The sequence below is a fragment of the Sinocyclocheilus grahami genome, unplaced genomic scaffold (assembly GCF_001515645.1).
Source record: "Sinocyclocheilus grahami isolate Dianchi unplaced genomic scaffold, SAMN03320097.WGS_v1.1 scaffold888.1, whole genome shotgun sequence".
NCBI lineage: Eukaryota > Metazoa > Chordata > Actinopteri > Cypriniformes > Cyprinidae > Sinocyclocheilus > Sinocyclocheilus grahami.
Window position 1 is genome coordinate 435257 of NW_015506067.1, and position 26190 is coordinate 461446.

Sequence of the window (26190 nt, forward strand, 5' to 3'; positions counted from 1 at the left end):
TGGTCAGTTCACAGCAGTGATAGAAATTAAGCTTTTCCAATAAATTTAAATAGATTTTTACCTTTTATGGACATTTTTACCTTTATAAAGCCATTTTTTTCTAAAAGTGTGCATCATCTTTTAAGTCAAATTCTTACATTTAATCAGTCAATTATAATAATAATACATTTAGGCTGTTACTAAACAAATGAAATCAGTATCAATAAAATTAACCTTTGCAGAAGTTGCATATGAAGTGGCATTTAGATGTATTTACACATGTTAATGCAACTTAGAGGGACATGGAATGCTTTAGCCTGCAGTTACAAATGCATAAGTAATGTTTTGATATTTTAAACATGAAATGTTGAATACTGATATTTGAAATTATTTAAAAAATGAAAAGAATGTTTGGAATGTTTTTTGTTGGCAAAATAACACAGAAATAGCGCAAAAACAGCCAATATGCCGTCTAAAATGTAAGTCTCTTGATAGTAATTATTCTTTATTGAACTGTTGTATAAAATCAATATCACATTTGAAACCATGCTGATTTTTTAAGAAAAAAACGGCACTCTTCCTGTGATATTGATTAACTATATGAATTGATATAACTATATGAATATATAAATTTTCTGCCCCCTTATCTTGAATTATGTGATCATTCTTAATGCATATTAATAAACTGAATCATGCAGTGAAAGATCGCAATCAAAATGCGCACGCGCACTAAAGCATGTGTTGGTCTACTCTAACCAGACTTCATCACGTCGCGTATGCGTGCCTCTGTAGGTGTGTTTTGTTTTTTGCAATATACTCGATAATGTCATGATGTCTCACGAGTTCAGTATTTGCGCTAAACCTGCACAGATTTGGCTTGCATGAACTTCCCCAAGAAATGAATGCGTGAACATAACTTACGAAAAGTAACCCGCCAAATTGGCTAGTGATTTGACAGCTTTACCTGCCACAGCTGATTTTTTGCCGCATTTGGCAGGTTGGCGGGTGTTAATGTCAAACCCTGTATTTAGGGTTTAGTATTTAGTATTAAGAACTTATCAAGAACTGTTGTCTACCACATCAGGACTCTTGTTTCAGCAACGAAGCCAACGCAAGTGTAACCCCTCTCTCCCGGGTCCTCTCCGCTACACCTCGTTCTCGCTCCGAGTTGGTCTCGAACCCGGGTCTCTAGCATGGGAGGCGGACGCACTAACAAGGAGGCTAAAGACTGCAGCCTCTAGCGTCTATCGCTAGTGCGTCTCTTGAGATCAGGGGAGTGAGGTTTACCTGCACAACACCTACTCGCTGGTCTCCGTTACACTAGTAACCGTTTACAACTATTTAGATGCGTGTTTAAGTTTCAGCCCCTTTTAAGGTGATTTTTGATTCTTTGATGATTCTCATTAGGTTGTGGTTAATTGATGTGAAATACTGCCATTCTTTTGCTCTTCTCTCGCTTTTCCTTACTTTGCTTAATTCTGTATATATGTGTTTTGCTTAGTTAGTTATATGTTAGATCTAGTTTAATTTATTAAATCCCTTATATTCACAATTAATTGCCTCTGTGTGCTGCTCACAATTCGAAGTCACTGAATGTTTGATCCCTTGCTACATGCTAAGTTAATGCTAGTACTGTATGCAGGAAAGTTATTCTTTCTTGGCCAGGAAAATAATCTTTCCTTGAATTGATGAATGATTATATTGTCTGCTCGGTGGACGGACAGATCAAATAATTGTAATATTGATTCTGCTACAGTTAATTCTAAGATCTAATCTAAATATTTATTATTAATCATAACCAGTTAAAATTTGTCATAAATATTTCCCTTTTGAGCTGATTTACTACAACTCATTTCACAGATATTCATCCAGATATTTTGCATGCCAAATATTTCACAGGCATCAGCGACACATTGGCAATTCTCTCAGGTCGCGTCTTTGATCATTCACATTGCGTGATTGTCACTCGCGTGAACGAGCACCGATTTGCCTCCGATTTCGGGCATTTGCCAGAGATTACGTAAAACCTGTCGGTGAGTGAAAATCGGGGCTAACATCGTGCAGTGTGAACTCGGCATAAGTGTAAAAACAAGGCATTGCTGTAAATTTGAATACATCTTTTAGTCATTATAATCTTTTGAATTGGTTAACCAAAAAGATTTAGTAGATTACCGTTTCTTCATATTTCACATTGACGCCAGTATATGAGTGAGTCATTGAATTGATTTGTACCAAAATGCAACTTTGGTTTTACGAATTAAGACAATTGACTCACCTTGTATGAGCTGGTTGTGTAAACCACAGACAGATTGAGATCTCTATCTCCGCTAGCGTCTAATTCATAGTGTCCTCCCATACCTGAACACACACACATCGATATCTCATTAAATTGATCATAATTCGTTTTTTTGTAATCACAAGGACCCATTTCTTTTGAACAAATGACCTAAGTATTGAGATATGGATTCTAGCGAATGTTATATGATATGAGCAATGATCCAGTGTCATGCTGTTTTTTTAGGACGCACTTACCCTCGAAGCTCATGTTTCTGAAAGGCCGTTCAGTGATGCCACTGAATGGCTGCTGTTTCATCACCTTCAGGTTTTGTCTCATCATATTGCCGAAGAGAACCACGGCATCATGATAAGCCACTACATAATCATTCAGCGCCTGCAGGATGGGAATTGTCAAATGAGACAGAACAATGCGTTAAAGCCCATTCACACCAAGAACGATAACTATAACTATAAAGATAACATTCTAAAAATCATTTCAAATTTAAAAGAATAACAGAGTTCACACCATGACTATAACAATATAGAGGAACAATATCGTTGGGATCACTTTCAGAATTTTTTTTACACCTGATTAACGATAAAACACTAGCTATGTTTCCATCCAAAAATGTGAATTAAACTTGAGCGCAAAACTGGAATATCGCATAAAACATTTGCGAATAATGCCAAGTTCACACTACATGACTTAAAACATTGGCAGATCGCTGTGTTGTTCAGACTACATGACTTGATTGTCTGTCTTTAAATTGTTGTGGTGTTCACACTATGTGACACTACGTAAGTAATCTGCAACCGGGGATTACACACTACACGAGCTGACAACAGGCACGTTTAACTTGGAATAGCGCTGCGCAGAATGATCAGTGTATGACATCAAAGTACTGCGAGAGTGATATGCTTTCGAATCGCTCTCGCGGTACTTTGATGTCATACACTGATCATTCTGCGAAGCGCTGCTTCAAGTCGAACATGCCTAACAACTCTGTCACCCAATGACTCTATCCCATACCCAAACCACGTTTTGTCACGAAAACACACGCGAGAAGTGGAACGGGAATGGCATGAAACAATACGTGAAACAGGAGTTGTTTATTTGAAAATCGACGTCGGGAAGAAATGGCGCTGCAAGCTGTTTGCGCGATGATCTGTTCTGAAAAAAAATCGCTCCATTTATTGTGTCCAAACTTTTCTTAAAGTCATGTTGCAGCTGCTGTTTTTCTTCCAGTGACCGAAACCCATGCCTATCTCAATGGCTGTAGCTCGTCACGACACCTGACACCACGTGATGTTGAGTCGGCCGACCGGTCCAGATATTTAGCATGCTAGATATTTGTTTGCTGTCGGCAAGGCGTCAGCAAGCCTCTTTGATGCGTCGTTGAGTAGTTCACACATAAAGATTGCCGAGTGCTGATGATCCGCTGATTTTCCCCCGATCACAGCCCGACCTGTCTGCGAGATCGTTAACTTCGGACTTAAAATCCTGTAGTGTGAGCTAGGCATAAAGCACCATTTCCATCCAGCGTTTTTTAATGCGATATTCCAGAATGCGCATAAAAATAGGTTGAGGGAAACATAGCTATATTGCTGTTTCCATCCAAAGATAAAAATTAAACTTGTGCGCAAAACTGGAATATCACATAAAACATTTGAGAATAAAGCACCGTTTCTATCCAACGAGTCAAAGAGAGCAAAATCGTCACTTCCTGGTAAACTGGCACTAAATATCTCTAAGAAAACTAGGAGAAGCCACTGAATATAATAATTTTCATATATGATAAATTAATTGCGCCTCAGAGCGAACAGACGAAACACAATAAATGCAGTCATTGCGTTCGGCGGCGAATGCCAGTTGTTTGGGAACACAGTCGTGTAAGACAATTATACAGAAATACTTTGACGACAGACTTTGCTCAGGCATTTCAGAATGACCAAAACAACATATGCTGTGAACGAGATCGGTCCATTGCTAGTCAAGTTATCCCGTCTCATAGCTCAAAGTCACATGACTTTCTCGATGCACATGGAGTAATTCATTTGGTAAATGTGTTTCCATCATAGTTTATGTGCATTTTTTCTTATCGGATAAAAAAGTTTATCCTACGCAAATGTGCGCGTAAGTTTTTTAAGTGCATTTTTAGAATTTATGCGCATCTTGGCTTTTCCATCCAGTGTTTTTTTTAAGCGATATACCAAAATGTGCATAAAAATAGGTGGATGGAAACATAGCTAATGACAACTAATCAGACTTCATTAAAATTTAAAGGGCTTGCACATTTGAAATAGCAGGCGACAGAAGCAAACAGACATTCCACAGCAAACAGAGTACCATAAAACTACTTATTGTTTTTATTCCACTACATTGACTATGTTAGAGATCAGGAGCCTGTTTCATAAAACAAGTTTACCAAATAAACCAGGCTTATTTCAGTTAGTCTGACTTATTTTTAACTAAATCAACTGACAATAAGTCAGACTAACTGAAATAAATCTGGCTTATTTGGTAAACTTGTTTTATGAAACAGGCCCCAGATAGATTACGCTAGATTCACTGTTTAGATGCACCTTAAACGTGCATGCTTAGGACATCTACTGGTTGAAACAAAAACGGACAGCTATCGTTTACTGGGGCCCGTTCTTCGTACGTCGCTTATTACATCCGAGATGAAATGTCACATCCAAGATGATATCATCGCGCTAAACAGGATCTGGCTAATTCGGTTCTTCAAACGCACCTGTTGTTGATGATTAGTATGGCTGGATTAAAAGTTGGTTTAAAAGGGATAAGGTTGGTTTAAAAGGGGTTATGTATCGATACTCGAAACCACGATCAGCAATGCAGCGATTGGCTGGCGGCAAGACAGCAACGTAATGACATCATATAATTAAAAAAGACACCTGATGAAAAACTTGACAAATTTTTGGACAGCCAAGCGAACAAAACTACATAAATATTATAATAGATAAATGAAATGTGGACTGTTTTTATTTTATTACATTTTTTTTACATGATTCCCAATTATTTATATTCACGATTTCTAATATTTCTTTTCATTTTTATTTCAATGTAGTAATTAGCAATTAATTTAATTTTATATTTGAACAGATTTGTTACATGACAGCATTAATTAATGTTTCTTAAGGGTCACGATCATGTTATCTGCATCGCCTGCGCTCCATCAAGCCACTCATAATATCTGTCAGCACTCAAATTAATGCACGACTCTACATTATCTGTATAGCGTGTGAGTAAGACTCAAATACAATTATGAAGTAATAATTTTATGACGAATAAGTATTTCAGTGAGTAAAAATGACTGCTTATAGTATTTAAGATTACACAACATTATTATATTATCTTTAAATTAATTTTTAAATGATTATTATTTAAAATTATTGTCCCTGGATTAGTAGGATACTCTTGTAACAAAGTCGCGGTGGTAGCGGACATATTTTAGGTATCAATTCTGCTTAAAAAGATGCTATCTAATCCTGTTTACATGAAATAAGCCTGCTCCCGAGCAGGTTTAAGCTTAAGGACCTGTTGCTCTGACAGCAACTCCGGGATGAGCTTCGAAGAACCAAACAATCCAAGATCATGCCAAATCGTCAACAATCAAATACAGCTAACTGAGTTAGCGACATACGAAGAACGGGCCCCTGGTGTGGACGCAAATATAGTTATCGCTGTATTTATAGTTATCATTATCACTCTTGGTATGAACGGGCCTTTAAAATGCTGCACTTACCGTTGTGTTTGTCTTCCAGGACGTGTGGCTGGAGTAGTTTCTGAAGCTGTGCATGGTGACCACCAGCACATCCCGCATGTGCTCGAAGCTGGATTCGTTGGTGTGATAACCATCACTGCAAGACACCTCACAGTCAGCTGGAAAAATGCTTACGTGATCTGAGACAGGATTATGGGGATCACAGACTCACTTGTAAAGGTCGATCAGGACGAAGACCACATGCGGAGGAATGGTGGTGTTTTTCTTAATGGCAAGAACGTCGTCTGGTGTCCCACATAGGACAAAAACTGCAAAGCGATGGATGGATGTATGGATGGATGGATGGATACATAGGTACGCAAATGTATAGATAGATGGATGGATGGATGGGTGGTTGGTTGGTTGGTTGGGTGGAAGGATGGGTGGCTGGTTGGGTGGATGGATAAGTGGTTGGTTGGGTGGATGGATAGGTGGTTGGGTGGAAGGATGCATTGGTACGCAGATGGATGGATGCATAGGTATTCAGATGTGTAGATGGATAGATGGATGGATAGGTGGGTGGATGGATGCATAAGTATGCAGATGTGTAGATGGATAGATGGATTGATGGATGGATAGGTGGGTGGATGGATGCATAGGTACATAGATAGATAGATAGATAGATAGATAGATAGATAGATAGATAGATAGATAGATAGATAGATAGATAGATAGATAGATAGATAGATAGATTTTTCTCACTGTTGCTGTGTCGGTCCTGAGCTTTCATCTTGTCTTCCAGGTCCCCTTGGCTCCTCAGCATCTCTCTGGATATGTTGGAGGCAAACAGAGCAGACGGCGCCTCCAGAGCATTGATGTACCTGTCAGACGAATGGACAGATGTCTCAGTGTGTGTGTCTGTGTTGTGTCGTGTTGTTATTTACATGTTGTATTGTGAATACCAGAAGCATTCCTCCGTGTTGTCGAGTTTTTTATAGATATACGCTGTCTTCCACATAGGTTTCAGATTGGTGAAGGACACATTCCAGAAATGGACGAAGAACTCTGAGATTTTGCGTGCCGGAGGAAGCAGCCGGGTGAGTTTGTCCTTGTAGTCACAGGAAAGACCGAAACTGCCAGCTGAGATGATGGGGATAGTCAGGGTCAGACCGACCTCCTGACTGACAGACAGACAAACGGGATGTTGAAATAGTGCAATGACCTACTAATATACAGAGCTAAATTTCTCTCTGTTATGTGTGTAATGCGGATAAATATAACATTTATATAAGAATGTTTGCAGTTCATTATAATCATCAGTGTTGGGGAAAGTTACTTTTAAAAGTAATGCATTACAATATTGTGTTACTCCCTGAAAAAGTAACTAATAGTGTTACTTCGTTACTTTTTTGGAAAGTAATGCGTTACGTTATTTTACATTACTATTTCTCATCTTGGCTGGACTTGCTTGTTTGTTCTTAATAAAAAAAAGTTACATTTCTGGCAAATGTAAAAGCCCTTTCACACCAAAAGTGAAATGAATAAGCCTCAGGCTGAAGGAAATGTAAATTTATGTCTGTACTGTAGAGGATTCAGGAGAAGAAAGTTTAACACTCTTCAGCAATAAAGAAAAACGATGTTATGTTTATCTAAAGTAATTTTTGCTTATTAGTATGGTTGAATTGGATCATTGAAGGTCAGCAGCAAAGACATTGGTTAATAAAATGTGATTAAATACGTAAAGGATATTTATGTTAATTAACATATTTAATTATTGCAGGTTTGCATCATATTCTGAATTTGCATTTCATTGTTTTATTCATTTTGAGGAATACTGAATCTGTTTTGTTCAGTGAGATAAGTAAATGCATGTTCATATTTAGTCTAGAACTACAGTAAGCATCATGTTCTCACAGTGCACAAAACTCCTCTGCACTTACTCCTGATTCTTCTTAACATGGCAACACGAGAGCCGTCAGTCAATACATACAAAGTAACTGGCGTTACTTGTTTGAAAAAGTACCTCAGATATTTTCTTGTAAATTAAATTAAAGTAATGTGTTACTTTACTAGTTACTTGAAAAAATTAATCTGATTATGTAACTTGTGTTACTTGTAATGCATTACCCTCAACATTAATCCTCATTCATTACCTTTACAGTTTAATATAGAATTGGCTATACCAGCGGTAGGCAAGTTCGTCCTAGAGAGCCGCAATCCTGCAGAGTTCAGCTCCAACCCTAATCAGACACACCTGAACATGCTAATCAATGTCTTCAGGATTACTAAGGCTATAGGCAGGTGAGTTTTTTTTCAGGGTTGGAGCTGAACTCTGCAGGACGCTCTCTAGGACCGAACTTGCCTACCCCTGGGCTATACAGAAAAAAAAAACAGTTTAAAGGGGTCCTATTGTGCTCTTTTACAAAGTCTTTATTTTGTTTTGGGGGTGTACTAGAACAGGCTCTCATACTAGGTTGTTTGAAAAATAAATTTAGTTGTTATTGAAATTATCACCTCTTCAGTTTGTTCAAAAATGTTTTATTTTTTGTGAAAAAGTTGTTCTTGGCCAGTGTTGGGTATAATGCATTACTGAGTAATTAATTACTGTAATTTAATTACCTTTCCCTTGAAAAAGTAAAGCAAGGGATTGTTCTTATTTTTTATGTCATTTACAGTTTTTCAAATTACACTGTTGAAGATGTAGCTAATAAGTAGCTAGTAATTTGTTACTTTTTTAGAATAACTTATCCAACGCTGTTCTTGGCACAAATGTGCTGCTGATGATACTTGTTAACTTAAACTAGCTCAAATGAATGTACTAATTTATTTGTTTAAATATAGGCTAGTAGCCTATGTAATGTATTTTGATGGGGGTGAAATAATGCAGGCCTTTATGATTTGGTTTAGGGTTAAGGCACTTCACACCAAGAACTACAACAATAACGATAACTATGTTAGCATCGTCAACAACGGAAGATAATAATCAAAATACATTCTACTTATGCGCGCACTGCGAGAATCAAGCTCACGTTTTAATTTGTGTTCTGAAGTTGAACGAAGGGCTTGGAACGAGAATGAGCTATTATTAATGACAGCATTTTCATTTTTAGGTGAACTATTCCATTAAAGTTGGGTGGATACTGACTGACTGTTTATACCATTCTAGCTGGGGGAAAAATCGCTCTGTTGTTATCGTTGTAGTTTTGGTGTGTACTCCGATATTACAGAGTTACAATAATTAATAGACTTAATTTTTTTTCAATATTGTGCTTGGTTGAAATGGCCCTTTAGTCATTAAAAATAACTACTTACCAAAATTGTAATCACATGCTGTATGTAATATTGGGGATAACATTTTAAGAAAAAGTATTTGGTCGTTTGAGTTTAACTTACTCCACCAGTTGAAACGTCGCATATGTGCAGGACGGACCCAACATCATGCATCCAAGCTCACTGATGTTCTAACGGACAAAACAAATGGAAAATATCATTACATTTAACTGCTAATCAGCTGCGGGCTTTGCCCACCCCTGATAGCACACGTACATCATGGAGGCGTCTATTTGATGTCTGCATTTACATCTGGAAGACGTATCTTTTAGAGTGTTTGCTCATCTGCAATAGGATGTTTCCTTTTAGATGTCAAATAGACGTCTATTAGAGGTCTTAAAGATGTTTGATTTAGAATGTATGTAAACCTGACATCTTACAGACGTCTGTCAGATGTTTTTACACAGCAGATGCTTTCCAGATCAAGAGATCGTTATCAGACATCTTGCAGACGTAGGTGTGCTATCTTGCTATCTAGGTGTGCTATCTGGGACACATTAAATCTTCACCATAATGTTTCAGCGTGCCTGAGGACAGACAGCATTAATAAACCGGAACGTCCTTCAAAATGTCCTTTGGGCAGATTTTTATGAAGCAGAACTCACATGCAGCGATTTGAGGATCTCCACGGCCTCGCACGTACTGCTGCCGCAGCCCCTGCGCCGATAATGCGTCGTGTTAAAGCCGCTGAACAGCACCTTGATCTGGAAGTCCAGACCTTCATAAACAAAACCACCACTATGTTTGATTACTCAACTTTATTTAAAAGCAGCTCAACCTCATATGGTGTTTGTTTTCTTCTAATTCTGAATGACTTCATGCCTTTGTTATCAGGGAATTTAAACAGATTGTATTTAGCTATTTACTGGACACTAACTCAACTACTTCTGAGGTTGGGAGAAGAGATCACGTTAGACTTGACTAATGCGCAATATTTAAATGATCATAATTGTTATTAACATTAGCGATTTAATCGACAGCATCAGTTCCATGATAGTAGGTCATGTATCAAGGCTGATTTTGTCCAATTTAAAGTAATTTTACCATTTCTGTAGTATTCAGTCAGGTTTAACTTTACATTTCAAAAGGTGAAGCATCTTAGAGGTCATTATAGCTATAGAATACATGATGTTGACTATTGCATTGAATATGTTTGTTTACTTTTACACAAATTAGCTCAACTTACCCCTTAACAGATCCTAAAACTTGGATAAAGTGAATCACTTGACTGTTTTTAAGACCACTTTCTTATTATTTTGCCTAGAGGACTTAAGTCACAACCCTCACTGTCTTCTATTGTATTGTATTGAACTGTATAGTGTTCTATTCTATTTAACAAATAAAAGGTTAAATAGCCTAGTTATTTGTAATAGTGTTACTTTTGTTGTCTTTCTCTTTGCCTGGAGAAGTTAATCTAATTTAAGATTAATCTATGATTTGTGTATTTTGTAGGACAGAATGTCCCTGCAGAAATACAATGTTTTTGTCTTTTAATTCCAGTTTCCAGTTTCATGGACTCTTGAGATCCACACAAGAGTCATTCACTGAAATCTGGATGGTCTCACCTGATCTTCAGTGTTTGAGAGGTGGGTCACCTTTACTAGTACTGAATTAAAAGCCTGCATGTACCTAATCATTGAATCTACTCACTTTCAGCCTGGTTTTTTTCATTCTCCTCTTCAACAGCCATTTCCACCACGTCCTTCACAAACTTCAGACTCCAGGGCGAATTTTCATCCTCTAGCAGAACCACGTTTAACGTGACCGAGGAGTTTCTGCAGCTTAACACGTCAAACCCAGAGACAGAGAGCACAGAACCGAACCAGAACCAGAACAATCCCAACATCCCGTCCACAACCAAGGTCCTTCAAAAAAACGTTGCTCAGTTTAATGCCACAGTCATTCCTGAAGCCGGTAAATTCTGATTAATTACATCAGAAAGATCAGATCTATCCTCCAACAACACCGTCCACATGACGTCTCTGAAAAGACATCATACTGACTGCAGCGAGAGTTTTCTGCATTTGTGTTTTTACAGGAACCTGAAGAGGAAATGCGCGCTCAGGTGTGTCTCTGCGTGTTAATGAACAACCGACAGTGAACAAACAAAATCAGCCTGATCTGAGAGAAAAAGCTTCATCCCTCTAGTTTCAGCTTTTTATTTGATCTAAGGTGACGTCTGCTGACCGTATCAGTGAGCTTTATTTAGGTCCATCAGCTGAAATTACAATCAATAAAATCCAAATATCTCTGAAAATGTCCCATAAACGTCAAACCACCTGGTTTCAAACAATCCACAGGTGGTTTTTGTCCAATAAATCTCTGTTTCTGCTGCTCACAGAATGTGCTAGAAGGTCTGAGCGGTTCGTAAATGTTCTGGAGGACCTTGGAGGGGCCAAAGGTCCTTCAGGGCTGTAAAGCAGAATGTGTGGCAAATAGATTGTGTGCTATAAAAGCTGATAGATTGCGGTCTGTAAATCTGCTCATGTAAAATCTCTTCTCAGAATCAGTGTTTACAGACGGATGAGAAATCTGGGTGAGATGACCGTGAGAAATCAGGTCCCAGATCACAATAAGTTATTAATAAGTTAAAAGCATATCCTTCAAATGATCTGTTAAACATTGATCACAAATGGAATAAAAATCTGATGATGGCCTTGACAGCCAATGTGAGTCTAATGACATTTCTCACATTTTAGAGAAACAAAATACAAGAAACTTAGCCTATTTGAATTTTGATTATTTTCAAAACAAGAGGACCGAAAAGTTCCCCTAGCTGAAAAATCACCCAACTTAAGAAGAAGATAAAGTATAACGAATTATTTCGTTGTTAGGCCTATTTAGCGGGTAGTTTTCATCTTGCACGATACATTCCACTTAAATCAAACAGCTTTGTGCCAAAGAAATAGGCTATAAAAATGCTTTTATTATCATTGAAAACTTCTCAGTGTCTTATGGGTTAGCCTATAAATAAGAGATCTGTTAAAGGTCCCATGGCATGAAAATGTCACTTTATGAGGTTTTTTAACATTAATATGAGTTCCCCTAGCCTGCCTATGGTCCCCCAATGGCTAGAAATGGCGATAGGTGTAAACCGAGCCCTGGGTATCCTGCTTCGCCTTCGAGAAAATGAAAGCTCAGATGGCCCACAGAAATGGCACATCCTAAGGAAAGCTCATTGTGGGACTGGCTCGTAGTGGCTGAAATTCGGGAAAGAGACTTCAGATACAGTACTAGGGACCACTTAGGCCTATATAAAAGCATCCAAAAAGCAGCATGTCATGGGACCTTTAAATCAGGACAGACCCAAAATGGTAAGAAAATACAGCAGTGATCGACGAGTTGATTTGGACGCTGACTAACCGTAATGCACCAATGACAGTGAACTCTAAAACAATTGCATTTGTCTAGAATGCATCTGGCCTGATTGTTTTCAGACACGAACAATCATATTCAGTCAGAGACGGAAGCAAATGGGTTCCTTTTTAAACGCAGGGCTCACGTTAAACTTCTCTTCCTCTTCTGTGTTTGTCTGACTAACGGTGATCACTCAAATCCAGCTAATATTAACAGCACGATGAGGTTTAGTCGAGCCTAACGGCCGTTAGTCCTTTCCAGTGATTTCGTAACTAATTCAGCTTCAGGGACCCGTTTGTTCCGTCAGGTGCCTTGATGTTCACTGAGGCAGCTCTGTGAGACTGAGACGCTAGACTAAATTTTCATTTAGGTAGGCCTATTTAAAATATGAGAATGAGGGGAAATAGGCTATTTCATGGCCTTCACTCGCTAAACCTTGCGTTCCGCCTAGAAACGTTTCGTTTTGCTCGCAAAATAACTATTTTCCCTCCCATATTTCAAATTCCCATCATAAAAGTTTTGCGAGCGAATGCAAAAACACTCAAATACAATCCTTCCTCTTTTATAAACATCACCGTACTTTTCCTTCAATATATTAATCCAGTTTAGAGCTAAAGAGAAAAAAATATTACACATATTATAATGTTCATTAAAATGTAGTTGAATGTCGGCAGCAGGTAACGCTGTACAGCACAAAACACCTCAGATACGGACAGCAGGGTGTAGTGAACCTCTAATGCTTATATGCGTGTGCCGTACAGTGAAGCGAAACCAAAACCAAAATATTTGTTTTAGGCTACTTTTCGTATTCTTACTTTTAAGTCCTGACTTTTTATTTACAGCGAAGACACTAAACCCCATTCTCTGAACCAAATTCTCAGCAGCCTAAACCAATCTGTCAAATAAATCTTTTTATTTTTATTTTTTTTTGCAAAACCTTAAACAAGTTCAGGCAGTTTACAGATCTCATGCTCTCTTTTTGCGAAACTCTAAACCCACGCACTAAGACACAGTTTGCACTGTGATGCAAACCCCTAAACACAAGAAACCAAAAGTTAAGCACAACTGCATACTTTTACTTTAACTTGTTATTTACAGCGATGACACTAAACCCCATTCTCTGAACCAAATTCTCAGCAGCCTAAACCAATCTGTCAAATAAATCTTTTTATTTTTTTTGCAAAACCTTAAACAAGTTCAGGCAGTTTACAGATCTCATGCTCTCTTTTTGCGAAACTCTAAACCCACGCACTAAGACACAGTTTGCACTGTGATGCAAACCCCTAAACACAAGAAACCAAAAGTTAAGCACAACTGCAACACGGCTGTCACCGTGTACACACAATGATTCAAAAATGTTCACACTTGTTTCTGAATATGTGAATATACAAAATACAGGGCAGTAGGCCTACAAAGTGCACAGATGCATCTATCAATCTGAGAGGTGGAGGAAGAGCAAGATGAAATCAGAGCTACTGTGATAGACCATGTTCTTGTGCATAGAACAACAGAGGCAGCACAAAGAGGTCAACCTAATTTGAGCAGATTTTCTGTCTGCCACCAATCAGTTGTAAAGTTCAAAAGAAGAGTGGAAGAGCACTACATTTATTTTACAGTTTATTTTTTTACATTGTATTTTTATACACTGTATTTTGTTCATTTCAATATATTCTTGTGTAGAATTATATAATTTAATTTATAATATAATTCGTGCTCAGGTCATGAGTTCATTCCCGTTCATTCCCTCATTACAGTTAATTGAAAATACCTTTTTAAGTATGTTCTTATAGTTATTTTCCGGAATGCTGCCGCAGTTGTTGTTGTTATTGTTATGCTCGGGTGTAATTTAGTAGGTGAGGGGTATCTCTGAGTTTGACCGTGCTTGTTACGTGACGCTTCCGAATTCCATGCACTCATCTCACAGCGCAGTAACGCCCCCAGATCTATTTGCGCATTTGATTGGCTGAGGCCGAACCCTCCCCATGCAGGGCGGATAATGCTGCAGAAAGAACCACATGTGCGGATTCATTCCCACTCAGCAGTGATCATGTAGCCTGCAGTATACACTGTAATCCTAGTAAATGATACTCATCAGTATTGACTTCTTTATCTTTCGGTTTCAAGAAAGTGTTTATATTCTTACGCATTAACTCATCTAGAGTCATTTAGAGTCTGATTTGTATATATTTAATTGTCTTATTTGATTTTTAATTTTATTTTATGTTTACTTCAATTGCTGGACAAGAAGAAATGGATATAAAGTCTCGTGTAGCCGGAGGTCGAAATGTTTTGTGCTTGTTTGATGTGGACGGAACGCTGACACCCCCGAGAGAGGTAAATATGCGAGCCTATATACCTCTTTTTTATCCACAAGATAGCTATGTGATCACATTAAATGTAATAGATATTAAGCTAATGCATAGCAATTAAAGGGTTATAAAAGATGCGTCCTCTCTGCTCTTATGAGATTGACATCTTCCTTATGTAACAATGTTTCTATTTGCAGCGCTGATCTGTGTGTGTAGGTGAAGCATGTCTCGTGAGTGTGTGTTATTAGTGAACGAGTGTGTTTTTGTGTGTTTGTACAGAAGGGCACACTCGTTCTGCACGTATACATCAGCCAGTGGTTCCCATACAACGCTCTTGGAGTGTTTGGTAATTGTTTGGGGGGGAAAAAACATAGGCTACTAAAACGTTATAGTTCCTAAATATTACCAAATACGCTTATAGTATAGGGTGAACATTATGCGTTTCTTGTACAGTTTGTTGGAGGAACGTTGTGCCCCGGCGGTTCGTTCTGTTGCATGAGCAGTTCACAGCTCTGCATGTCGCTTAACATGCCGTTCTGGACATGTAGTGTTTATTTACGTTCAGATGAGTTGGTGTATCAGTGTCCTCAGATGTTGCATCATCAATCCTGTCCTCAGCTGTCCGTGTCTTTTCCTCCTCCAGAAAGCAGTTCCTGGAACTTATATGAAGGTTCTAGCAATGAAAAAATGAATGTAAAAACCTTTACAGCTTAAACAGAACGTGTTAAGACAGACACACACAAAAAAAATCCCGTTTCACAACGTTAAAAGCCCATTCACACCAAGATGCGATAGCGATAAAGTTTTAAAACCGTTCTTACTTCAAGAGAATAGCGGAAACGCCATTTGTATCACTATTACAGCGTTGATACATTGACAGCCAGTCAAAAATTCTGTCTTCTTTAAAGTGCTAATTCATCATTATCGTTCTTGTTGTGAACGGGGCTTTGCTGTCAGGGTAGCGTTCTGTTTTAATGCTTCGCTGATTAATCTCGCTGGGATTATTGCTCATCTGCCACAGCTTCACGATACTCTTAAACTTAAACGCCTGGAGTTCTTTTACGTTCATTAAAACGTCTATTCATATTTACCTCCATAGCATACTGTTATGAATCAGAGCTGATTCGAATGACTTCATGTAGTGTGATAGCCTGAGTGTACTATGACAGTCTGCAGCTCTGACAGAAGAACACAGCGTTCCCTTACGCAACCCGTCGGTGAAGAACACTGCCATAACCAGCTCACTGCCATTAACGTGCACTTTAAACGTCTGCTGAAAACATAAACGTAAAGTATAACATACAGAGCTGCAAACATGATGCTTTATGAGACTAGCCAATGTTGCTCTGTGGCCAATTTAGACTATTTGTCTACTTGTTAAGTGGACACAAAATACTCTGAAACCTGTTGAACAGATGGATGTCACTGTTCAATTAACTCATAAATCAGTTTCAGGGGCACTGAAGCCACAGGTCACATCAGAAACCCTTCAGTGATGTAATACTGGTTGTGTGTCTGCAGAAGATCGACCCTGAGCTGGACGATTTTTTCCAGGCCTTGAGAAAGAAGGTGAAGATCGGCGTGGTGGGCGGTTCAGATTATTCCAAAATCGCAGAACAGCTCGGAGAAGGAGGTGAAGGTTAGAGAATGTTATGTAGGCCTATCATACATTTCATCATGGAAGCCAGCAGACGGTCTCGTGTCTTTAGAATCATTAGTCAAACATGTGATTAATGGGTTTTGGGTGGTGCATCAGATGTGGAATGTGGAGGAACTGGTTTGACTGGATCACATTAACACAACAGCTGATATCCCATAATTCCCTCAGTCTAGAACCCAATTAATGAAATTCATTTGTGACCATTGGAATGAACGGTTATGAAATCAACACCAGTAGGCATCACTACCATGGCTGACCAAAGTAATGCTCACAGGTTGCTTCTTTATTAAAGCTCAGAAAGCTTAGTTCTCAGTTATGTTTCTGTAAACTGCAAGTGGTGGGCGGTTCAGATTATTCCAAAATCGCAGAACAGCTCGGAGAAGGAGGTGAAGGTTAGAGAATGTTATGTAGGCCTATCATACATTTCATCATGGAAGCCAGCAGACGGTCTCGAGTCTTTAGAATCATTAGTCAAACATGTGATTAATGGGTTTTGGGTGGTGCATCAGATGTGGAATGTGGAGGAACTGGTTTGACTGGATCACATTAACACAACAGCTGATATCCCATAATTCCCTCAGTCTAGAACCCAATTAATGAAATTCATTTGTGACCATTGGAATGAACGGTTATGAAATCAACACCAGTAGGCATCACTACCATGGCTGACCAAAGTAATGCTCACAGGTTGCTTCTTTATTAAAGCTCAGAAAGCTTAGTTCTCAGTTATGTTTCTGTAAACTGCACCTTTTGTCTCAGATTAATATGAATGATGAGAAAGGATTTGATTTAATGTTGAGACTTTTCGACTGCAAATGTCTGTGCACAGTTTGAGACATTCTTCAGATTTTTTTCTAAAACAACAGAAGAGACACATGTGAGATTACTACGGTCTTTTTCTTATGAGAAACATCTGAGAAGCAGTTGTTGCCCAAACAGTATGGCAATGGAAACTGATCAAACGTATGGCTTAAATGGAATTTAAGTTGCTTTGAGGAAAAAGCGTCTGAAAATGCATAAATGTAAAATGCAAATGTTAATTTCATTGCTGTATAGACGAAAAATGTGAGATTCTGTCTTAACTGTGGTTGTTAATTTCAGCCTCAACTCCATGTTTGACTTTTCTCTTGTTTATCTAGATCAGTTTCTAGTGTCATCAGTGTTTGATGATTATCAGTGTAGCATGTGGCATTTGAATTGTGCAGATCTCATTAGATAAACCAAGAAATCATGATTGAATCAGACTGAGAACAGTACACTTTAGAACCGAATGCAACTGCATTCTCACTCGAACTAGAGCAGAATCCAGATCTGATGTGTTATTGCAACAATGACAGCTATTTGTTGCCATGAATTATAAAGTTATCCAGTCAACAAAAAAACAGGTATGATATTGAATGAATCAGAAAGAGCAGTGAAGCTCTCAGAGTGTAAATGAGCTTGTTTACATCAGTATGTGTGTGTTGTGTAATACAGGTAAAGGTCACCAGGATGATGATAAGATGTTCACCAGAGCAGATGGGTTTAGAGCACTTTGATTGCATCTCATTCTGTTGTTTTGTTCTTTCTCGCTGCAGTCATACACAAGTTTGACTACGTCTTCGCAGAAAATGGTACCGTACAATACAAAGACGGAAAACTCATCTCTAAACAGGTGATTGATTTTGTGTGTCTGTAGATCCTGAAAATATAAAAATGTCTTACATGTTTCAGATATCATAGAAGTTATTTAATGGTGCTGTTACCGAATTAGAATTCTTTTTAGAACTTTCATTGAAAGTCTCTAAAGTGTCTTAAATTTTTTCAATCTGTTTCTCAGGCCATTCAGAATCATCTGGGTGAGGAGTTACTGCAGGACCTCATCAACTTCTGTCTCAGCTACATGGGGCTCATCAAACTACCCAAGAAACGGTAACAAACACACACACACACTCACACTAATGTAATTACAATTCAGCAAACCACATTTAATAACTTAAACCAAATATCTCTCTCTCTCAGAGGGACGTTCATTGAGTTTCGTAACGGCATGATCAACATCTCACCCATCGGACGCAGCTGCACACTAGAAGAGCGGATCGAGTTCTCTGTAATCGACAAGGTATTCTCAATTTACAAGAACTGTTATTTTTCCAGAATGGGCCTTTTTCACATTTCCGGGTTTCTCAGCAGCAGAAGTCGTCATAACTTCAAGTTCAAGAGCAGTGAATGGAAGAGTACCACAAATATATTTTTTGCATTTCCATTTGCTCAAAAACAAAAGAAAAACTCCACGATAGTGTTTTCACGACTTTCAAACAAAGGGAAAAAATTGAGAGAGACTGATAACAGCAGTCAGAAGAGAGAACAATGTCAAATTTACCGTCTCTCCCATAGAGGCTACATTAGAAATACCCTCACATTAGCGTTAAAGTGCCCCTATTATGGATTTTTGAAAATGACCTTTCATGCAGTGTGTAACACTGCACCGTGTGTAAAGTTATTGTCTCTCAACAGAAAGAGTCGACACTGAATCATTGAAACGAGTCGTTTTTAAAACGAATCCCAAGTCGTTTCTTGTTGACTTCAACATGAAACATTAGCATATTGCCCGCCCACTTGTTGGTCTTTTTGCATTGGTCTGAATGAGAATGCAAATTCAATCTTTGCCACCAGGTGCTGCATTTGGAGCGGTAAAATAGCGGTTTGCTGTACACAAAGCAGCACTGCGCTCACAAACGCTGCTTTATCAGGCATTACAGGCGAGATGAAATGAAAATGAGACCAATAGGACCAATCACCGCAGATTAGCGTCACGCAAAGGAGGGGTTTGGAAAAACGAATCGTTGTGCGAATCGTTTGGGAGTCGTTGAGCAATTAAGGTAAAAATAAATGCATATTATAAGACAATGAAAGTGATTTTTTTGACCTTGCATGCATGTCAACCTGTTGTTGGGGACTCCCAAAACCAAAATATGAACCTTTCATTACCCATAATAGGGGCACTTAATTTGATGCAAAGGAGATATAATACAAAGTATAGTGTTATAAATGTACATACATTTTTTCAAAAACTCAAAATATAAAAAACTTTCAAGGATTTACGATGCTGACGACCATTAAATGAATCATCACAGTCTTGTGAAAAGGGTCCATTGGCTAAAAGTTGAGGATTTGTTCACAAAAAAACCAAAACGGGTTTCATTAAATGGTCTGTTTATATCAAGCAATGAAACAGAAAATCAAACAAATTGCCAATGAAAGGTCTATTTAAGGTCTATTTAGTAAAGCAAGTTGGACAGTTGTCATTAGACGATCTGTGTTCCTGTGTGAACAGGTCCATACGAATGGATTGTTTTCATTTAAAGCACTAATGAACCTAAACACACATTAAAAACAACCCAAAACTTCAATCCAAATTCTCCTGTCCCGCAGAGAGAGAAGATACGAGAGAAGTTTGTGGCGGCTCTGCAGAAGGAGTTTGCTGGAAAAGGCCTGCGGTTCACCAGAGGTGAGCAGGAAATGACATCACCAGCTCTCTGATGATCTGAAGCAAATGAGCCGTGCTGAAACAGAGCTGTTTGTACCTGCACAGCACAAAAGACACACACGCACGCATGCTATCTATGTTAAAGATGATAAGCGAGCGCTAACGGATGCACTCGTGTGTGTTGACAGACCAATGACCCGTGAGAGAAAACGAGTGTTTACTCGACAACCTGTTTGCGTTTGCTGTGCACACACACACACACGGTCGTGCGTTAGCTTTGACGTCTGGACTCCATTTTCAGCAGTTCAGCTCAGTTTCTCACACACCGGCCTTATGTTTTTCTTTATCTGTGTGATGGACAGTCAGAGGGGGAGGGGCCAGGGGTGTGAGGTGATCAAGCCCTCTTATTGGCTATTGCTTGAGCAACTGTTGAGTCAGTGCTGGAATGTTGCTGCAAGTCCAGTGGAGCGACACTAATGAGTGTCTGTGTGAGTTGAGGGTGTGTGTGGGACGATAATTCATTTTTAACGACTGATTTCGGTCCTGCAGAGTTTTTCAATCTCTCTGAGGACAAACAGTCACGGAGTTCACGTCTCTGAAGACCAGGCCCGGGTTAGGGATTCAGAGACCCCTGGGCACAATGTCTTGTCGGGCCCCCCACATCCACACACACACACGGTCGTGCGTTAGCTTTGACGTCTGGACTCCATTTTCAGCAGTTCAGCTCAGTTTCTCACACCTTTATCTGTGTGATGGACAGTCAGAGGGGGAGGGGCTAGGGGTGTGAGGTGATCAAGCCCTCTTATTGGCTGTTGCTCGAGCAACTGTTGAGTCAGTGCTGGAATGTTGCTGCAAGTCCAGTGGAGCGACACTAATGAGTGTCTGTGTGAGTTGAGGGTGTGTGTGGGACGATAATTCATTTTTAACGACTGATTTCGGTCCTGCAGAGTTTCTCAATCTCTCTGAGGACAAACAGTCACGGAGTTCACGTCTCTGAAGACCAGGCCCGGGTTAGGGATTCAGAGACCCCTGGGCACAATGTCTTGTCGGGCCCCCCACATCCACACACACACACGCGTGCGCACACACATTCAAGGTTTTAAATTATAGGGTACTAATTGTTGGAAACACCTCTAGCTTATACAGGATTACACTCACAGGTTACAGCCTATGATCGCATCCTCTATCATACAGGATTTACATCACATGATTGCAACAATGCTTTCCTGGACCAGCAGCAATCTTTGCAATATGTGAAAATAGTAATTATGCTATCTGTACTTTATATTGGCAGATACAATTTGCACCTCAGTATTTTTGTTTATTAAACAGAATAATAACATAGGGACTCATGAAAGTTGCGTAAATATGTGAGTAAATTCAAAGTAATCTGCCCGTAAAACAGACCTTCCCGAAAACTCTCCTCCAGATTCACAAACGCTTCATAAACATCAGATTTGATGACATAGCGGAGTGTCTATTTCACTAAGTGCAAATAGCCCGCCTTGTTGGCAGAGGCTATTTACACTAACTCCGCCCACCAACGTGTGATTCGGCTGGTCAACATTACGAAAGACAGTAGACAATCGTCAGCTTTATTAGCGCAGAGGGTAAAACGTGTGTTGTACTCATTTTGACGCGATCAACCCGGGTTCGAATCTGCCTTTTGGCGAACTTTTTTCTCCCTTTTCAAATTACAAATCACATCAGAAAAGCATTTATTTTCTATGAAAATTAAGGAAATAATCAAAAAGTTAAAAATAAAGTATCTGGTATGGTTAGGGTAGGTGTAAGGAGGGATTTATTGTCCCAATAAGGTGGCATCCATTTAATAATTTTAAATTAAAATAAAAATTTACACGCAATAAGTTATTGCATACTGTTATAGTGTACTACAATACTGAGGTTCAGATAATTGCCACTATTTGCAATAAGTAGTATAAATAGCAGAAAATCTTGCTATTTTAACATATTGTAAATAGAATCTAAAGCTATTTGCACTTAGTGTAAATAGCATATCACTGAAAAATGCTGCTATTTGCACTTAGTGCAAACAACCGCTGCCTGAACATAATCCCCGCCTATGAAATACACAGCTACGTAAATTACGTGTCCAGGAACACAGTGGAATATTCTGGACTCCCTTCTCAGGTTTGGCTCCAGTATATTTCATAAATGCAAAAATAAAAAAAATAAAAAAAGAGCCATATGCCTAACAATAAATATTCAAATGAACGTGTCTATCAAAGCATTTTTAGCCAGGTGCTCTTCTGAAAACGGCTAGCTGGTGGCGCTTGAGAACTCTTTGGTGGCACAGCGTTTTTCCAGCTGAAGATTTGGTTGCTATGATGTGGAATATTCACGGCAGTAACATATTACTAGTATCTCATTTCGAAGAATATAACTGAATATAAAAATGCAGTAACCAGTAATATTATCTTCTCCATTGTTGCTCAGTCGTTGTATAAGTAGGATGGTTGGTCGGTGTAGCATTTGTCCTATTGATTGGATGGCTTGTGACAGTGACGTTTTCATTTTCATGGGTTCGAAAGTTTGTCAGAACGGCTTTATGAATGATTTACACAAAAAAATTCTTCTGCTCGTGTTTCATGAATGAGGCCCATATAGTGGCGGACTCGAACCCGGGTCGATCGCGTCAAAAAGTATTTCTGTGAGTCTGACGCCCTACTGCCCACACCAATGAAGCCATTAAATGCAATGCGTCTTTTTTAATATTAAGTGTCAACCAGACATTGGTGGGCAGAGCTACTGTAAATAGCGTTTGCCAACAAGCGCGCTATTTGCACTTAATGTAAAGACACTCCGAATTTTTTTTCTTCCCCTCGCTTGGGCCCCAAGTGCGCATGGGCCCCTGGGCCTGTGCCCATTGGATAATCCGGCCCTGCTGAAGACAGACCGTCTCACACACAAAAAGGGTCATTACTGTGAGAATGAGCCTCAGGGCTTGTAAACTCGTTAAACTCTCTGTTTCACTGCTGAGCTGCGGTTTTAAAACCGCTGGACGGGTTTTGGAGGAACACACTAAATGACAGATTAACCCTAAAAAACCTACTGGATCAGCCCTTACCGGGGAAACCTCGATCTCTTCCCCTCCAACAGCGCCTCCTGCTGGCAGAGAATGAGTTTGCATATATATGCCGCCTGGGAAACACTGGACTATGGTATAAATAAATTCAACTGTATAACAGTTTCACTGCAATTCATGTTATAATGTTAGAATTAAATAAAAATAAAAATAATACATATGCGCTTATCTGTACATAGTAAATGCAGTTATTTTTAAGCGGTTGTTGACATCCTATCTAAAATGTGATTTAGCCAAAATAAACAAAAAAACAACAATAACGTTACCACTCTAATATGTCTTGCAATATCCGTGCGTGCAAAGGTTCTCTGTAAAAGAGCATACTAGGACCCCTTTAAAGTGACAGTAAAAAGCATGATTTAGAGTTCAGATATAGGTTTTTTTTTTTAAATGATTAACTTTTCAGCCTTTAAATTTTTTTAAGAAAATAGATTTTTTTAAGGCAAAAGTATAAATTATATTAATTTAAACAACTAGTATCAATAATTTATTATATTAATTAAATAACATATATATATATATATTACTGTCTTAATTGTTGAAAGTTTTATAATGCATTATCGTCTGGTCGATCCACTAGTTCACATTTACAACTGTTTGCTGCATAAAAACATGGGCTTATTAAAAATGCTAATTCATTCTCTGCCAGCAGGTGGTGCTTTTGGAATGGTAGAAATATAGCGGTTTCCCCGGTAACGGAAGCACAAAAAGCAGTCCAGCAGGAGACTTTGAAACATGCAGCATTCATATTCAATTAAATCACAGCCTTTTGATATTTAATCATCACATTAAGCCGTATTGCAATTCTTGTCTTACCGTCCCCAAGACCTCCTTAAATCAGAATCAAGACTTTATTGTACCATTTAAGATGTTTTATGGCCTTGATACAACTAAATTTAAGACTTTTTAAAGACCTGTCAACTATCAGCGCACTAGGACCCCTTTAAAGTGACAGTAAAAAGCATGATTTAGAGTTCAGATATAGGTTTTTTTTTTTAAATGATTAACTTTTCAGCCTTTACATTTTTTTAAGAAAATAGATTTTTTTAAAGCAAAAGTATAAATTATATTCATTTAAACAACTATTATCAATAATTTATTATATTAATTAAATAACATATATATATATATATATTACTGTCTTAATTGTTGAAAGTTTTATAATGCATTATCTTCTGGTCGATCCACTAGTTCACATTTACAACTCTTTGCTGCATAAAAACATGGGCTTATTAAAAATGCTAATTGATTCTCTGCCAGCAGGTGGTGCTTTTGGAATGGTAGAAATATAGCGGTTTCCCCGGTAACGGAAGCACAAAAAGCAGCCCAGCAGGAGACTTTGAAACATGCAGCATTCATATTCAATTAAATCACAGCCTTTTGATATTTAATCATCACATTAAGCCGTATTGCAATTCTTGTCTTACCGTCCCCAAGACCTCCTTAAATCAGAATCAAGACTTTATTGTACCATTTAAGATGTTTTATGGCCTTGATACAACTAAATTTAAGACTTTTTAAAGACCTGTCAACTATCTGCGCACATGACTGCATGTCTGACTGCAGCAACAGTTAACTGTAGTAGCAACCCTTGGCGCCGTAGGACCCAAACGCTACTGAGCTGACCTTGATGTGCTTGATATAAATTTGATTTTGTTAGAAAATAGAGTTTTGCTCGGCTTCTTTGAACAGTAAACCCTGCCTTATTTTAATTGACAGGCTATCTCAATTATTTCACACTGATGAGCGCCTTTATAGGCAGAAAAAAATAAATAAATAAAACGTGTCATAAACAGAGCAATACATTTGGCCATATCTGATTCTTAATCAGATCTGCAGTGGTTACGGCCCTGTTTGGTGAAATAGCCTACTGAAGACACACATTTGTTTCTAGTTTTCTAGCACCTCCCCTGATAGCACACATACCTCACAGAGACGTCTATTTGACATCTACAAGACATATTTGTTAGAGTGTTTGCTCATCTGCAATACGTCTATAGGATGTTTTCTATCAGATGTCAAATAGACATCTATTAGAAGTCTTTAAGATGTTTATGATTTAGAATGTATGTAAACCTGACATCTTACAGACGTCTGTAAACAGCAGATGCTTTGCAGATCAAGTGATCTTTAACAGACATCTTGCAGACGTACGTGTGCTATCTGGGTCAGATGAGCCGTCGGTGTCCAAAACAGTTAAGTGTTTCATTTCACTGTATCAGATTTAATACAAATGCTGCTGGCACCGCATTAAATGTTCAGGAGTTGAATTCGTTAGTCACTCGTGTAAATGGACCCAATCGATGAGTGACATGGGATCCGCGGTGTGAACGTGGCCCCCGTTTCTGACCAATCGCAACGTGACTATAGGTCTGTTCCATGTTAAGTTCAAGTTTTGTCATGCTTTTCTGATCTTATTTACTGTCGCAGGTGATTTGAGATGTGAGATGTTTGTGCTTAGTTTAATGTGGATTGTTCATCCCCCCCTCTGTACTCTCGGACTGGACTCTGGATATTTACAAGATTATGACAATTCTGCATATTTAATGAATGGTCTGGAGCTACATGTTTGTATAGTGAGAGGATATGAGATTGACTGAAACTATAAAATCTCGTCAGATTTGACGCTAAGTTAATTAATAGTTGATTGATGTGATATTTACGTGTTAATCATTCCAGACAGAATCCGCGTCATCGCTGAAACACTCCCCTTGATCCCTGAAAACATGGTGCTGATCCCATGTATTTCCAGGGCATTGTAAGACATTTTTTTAACCGGACATCAAGTATTTCTAATTCAGAATTCATAGTCCGATTGATCTCATGCTATGAATGTTGCTTCATATCTGATTGCATAAATGCACTTGAACTTAAATTGATTCATATCAAAACATTTACACTAATTATGTAAACGGTGCCGGATTAAAGAAATTATGTGACCTTAATTCTAAACAAACTCATTTATTGAGTATCTCTAT

The 26190-nt window shown here is 38.5% G+C and overlaps 2 protein-coding genes across 3 annotated transcripts in view; one reads left to right on the plus strand and one right to left on the minus strand.

Annotated features, from left to right (window-relative positions):
• gucy2ca (guanylate cyclase 2Ca) overlaps positions 1-11443 on the minus strand; it is a 40754-nt gene extending 29311 nt beyond the window's left edge. The window contains exons 1-9 of the mRNA XM_016248666.1: positions 10962-11443; positions 9917-10029; positions 9375-9442; positions 6944-7162; positions 6744-6862; positions 6214-6310; positions 6024-6138; positions 2512-2650; positions 2255-2337 (exon numbers count right to left, since the gene is read on the minus strand). Of these exons, the coding sequence (XP_016104152.1) occupies positions 2255-2337; positions 2512-2650; positions 6024-6138; positions 6214-6310; positions 6744-6862; positions 6944-7162; positions 9375-9442; positions 9917-10029; positions 10962-11157 (1149 nt within the window). The 5' untranslated portion in view covers positions 11158-11443. The remainder of the gene's footprint in view (positions 1-2254; positions 2338-2511; positions 2651-6023; positions 6139-6213; positions 6311-6743; positions 6863-6943; positions 7163-9374; positions 9443-9916; positions 10030-10961) is intronic.
• Positions 11444-14419: 2976 nt separating this feature from the next.
• The window catches only part of LOC107563738 (phosphomannomutase 1), a 12988-nt gene continuing 1217 nt past the window's right edge, over positions 14420-26190 (plus strand). Inside the window, exons 1-6 of one of the 2 annotated variants that reach the window (XM_016248680.1) lie at positions 14420-15002; positions 16499-16616; positions 18215-18291; positions 18457-18548; positions 18639-18738; positions 20052-20764. In XM_016248680.1, coding sequence (XP_016104166.1) covers positions 14889-15002; positions 16499-16616; positions 18215-18291; positions 18457-18548; positions 18639-18738; positions 20052-20159 — 609 coding nt within the window. In that variant the 5' untranslated portion in view covers positions 14420-14888 and the 3' untranslated portion in view covers positions 20160-20764. Of the gene's footprint in view, positions 15003-16498; positions 16617-18214; positions 18292-18456; positions 18549-18638; positions 18739-20051; positions 20765-26190 lie in introns of those variants that run through there. The other variant, XM_016248681.1, reaches the window with a different exon arrangement.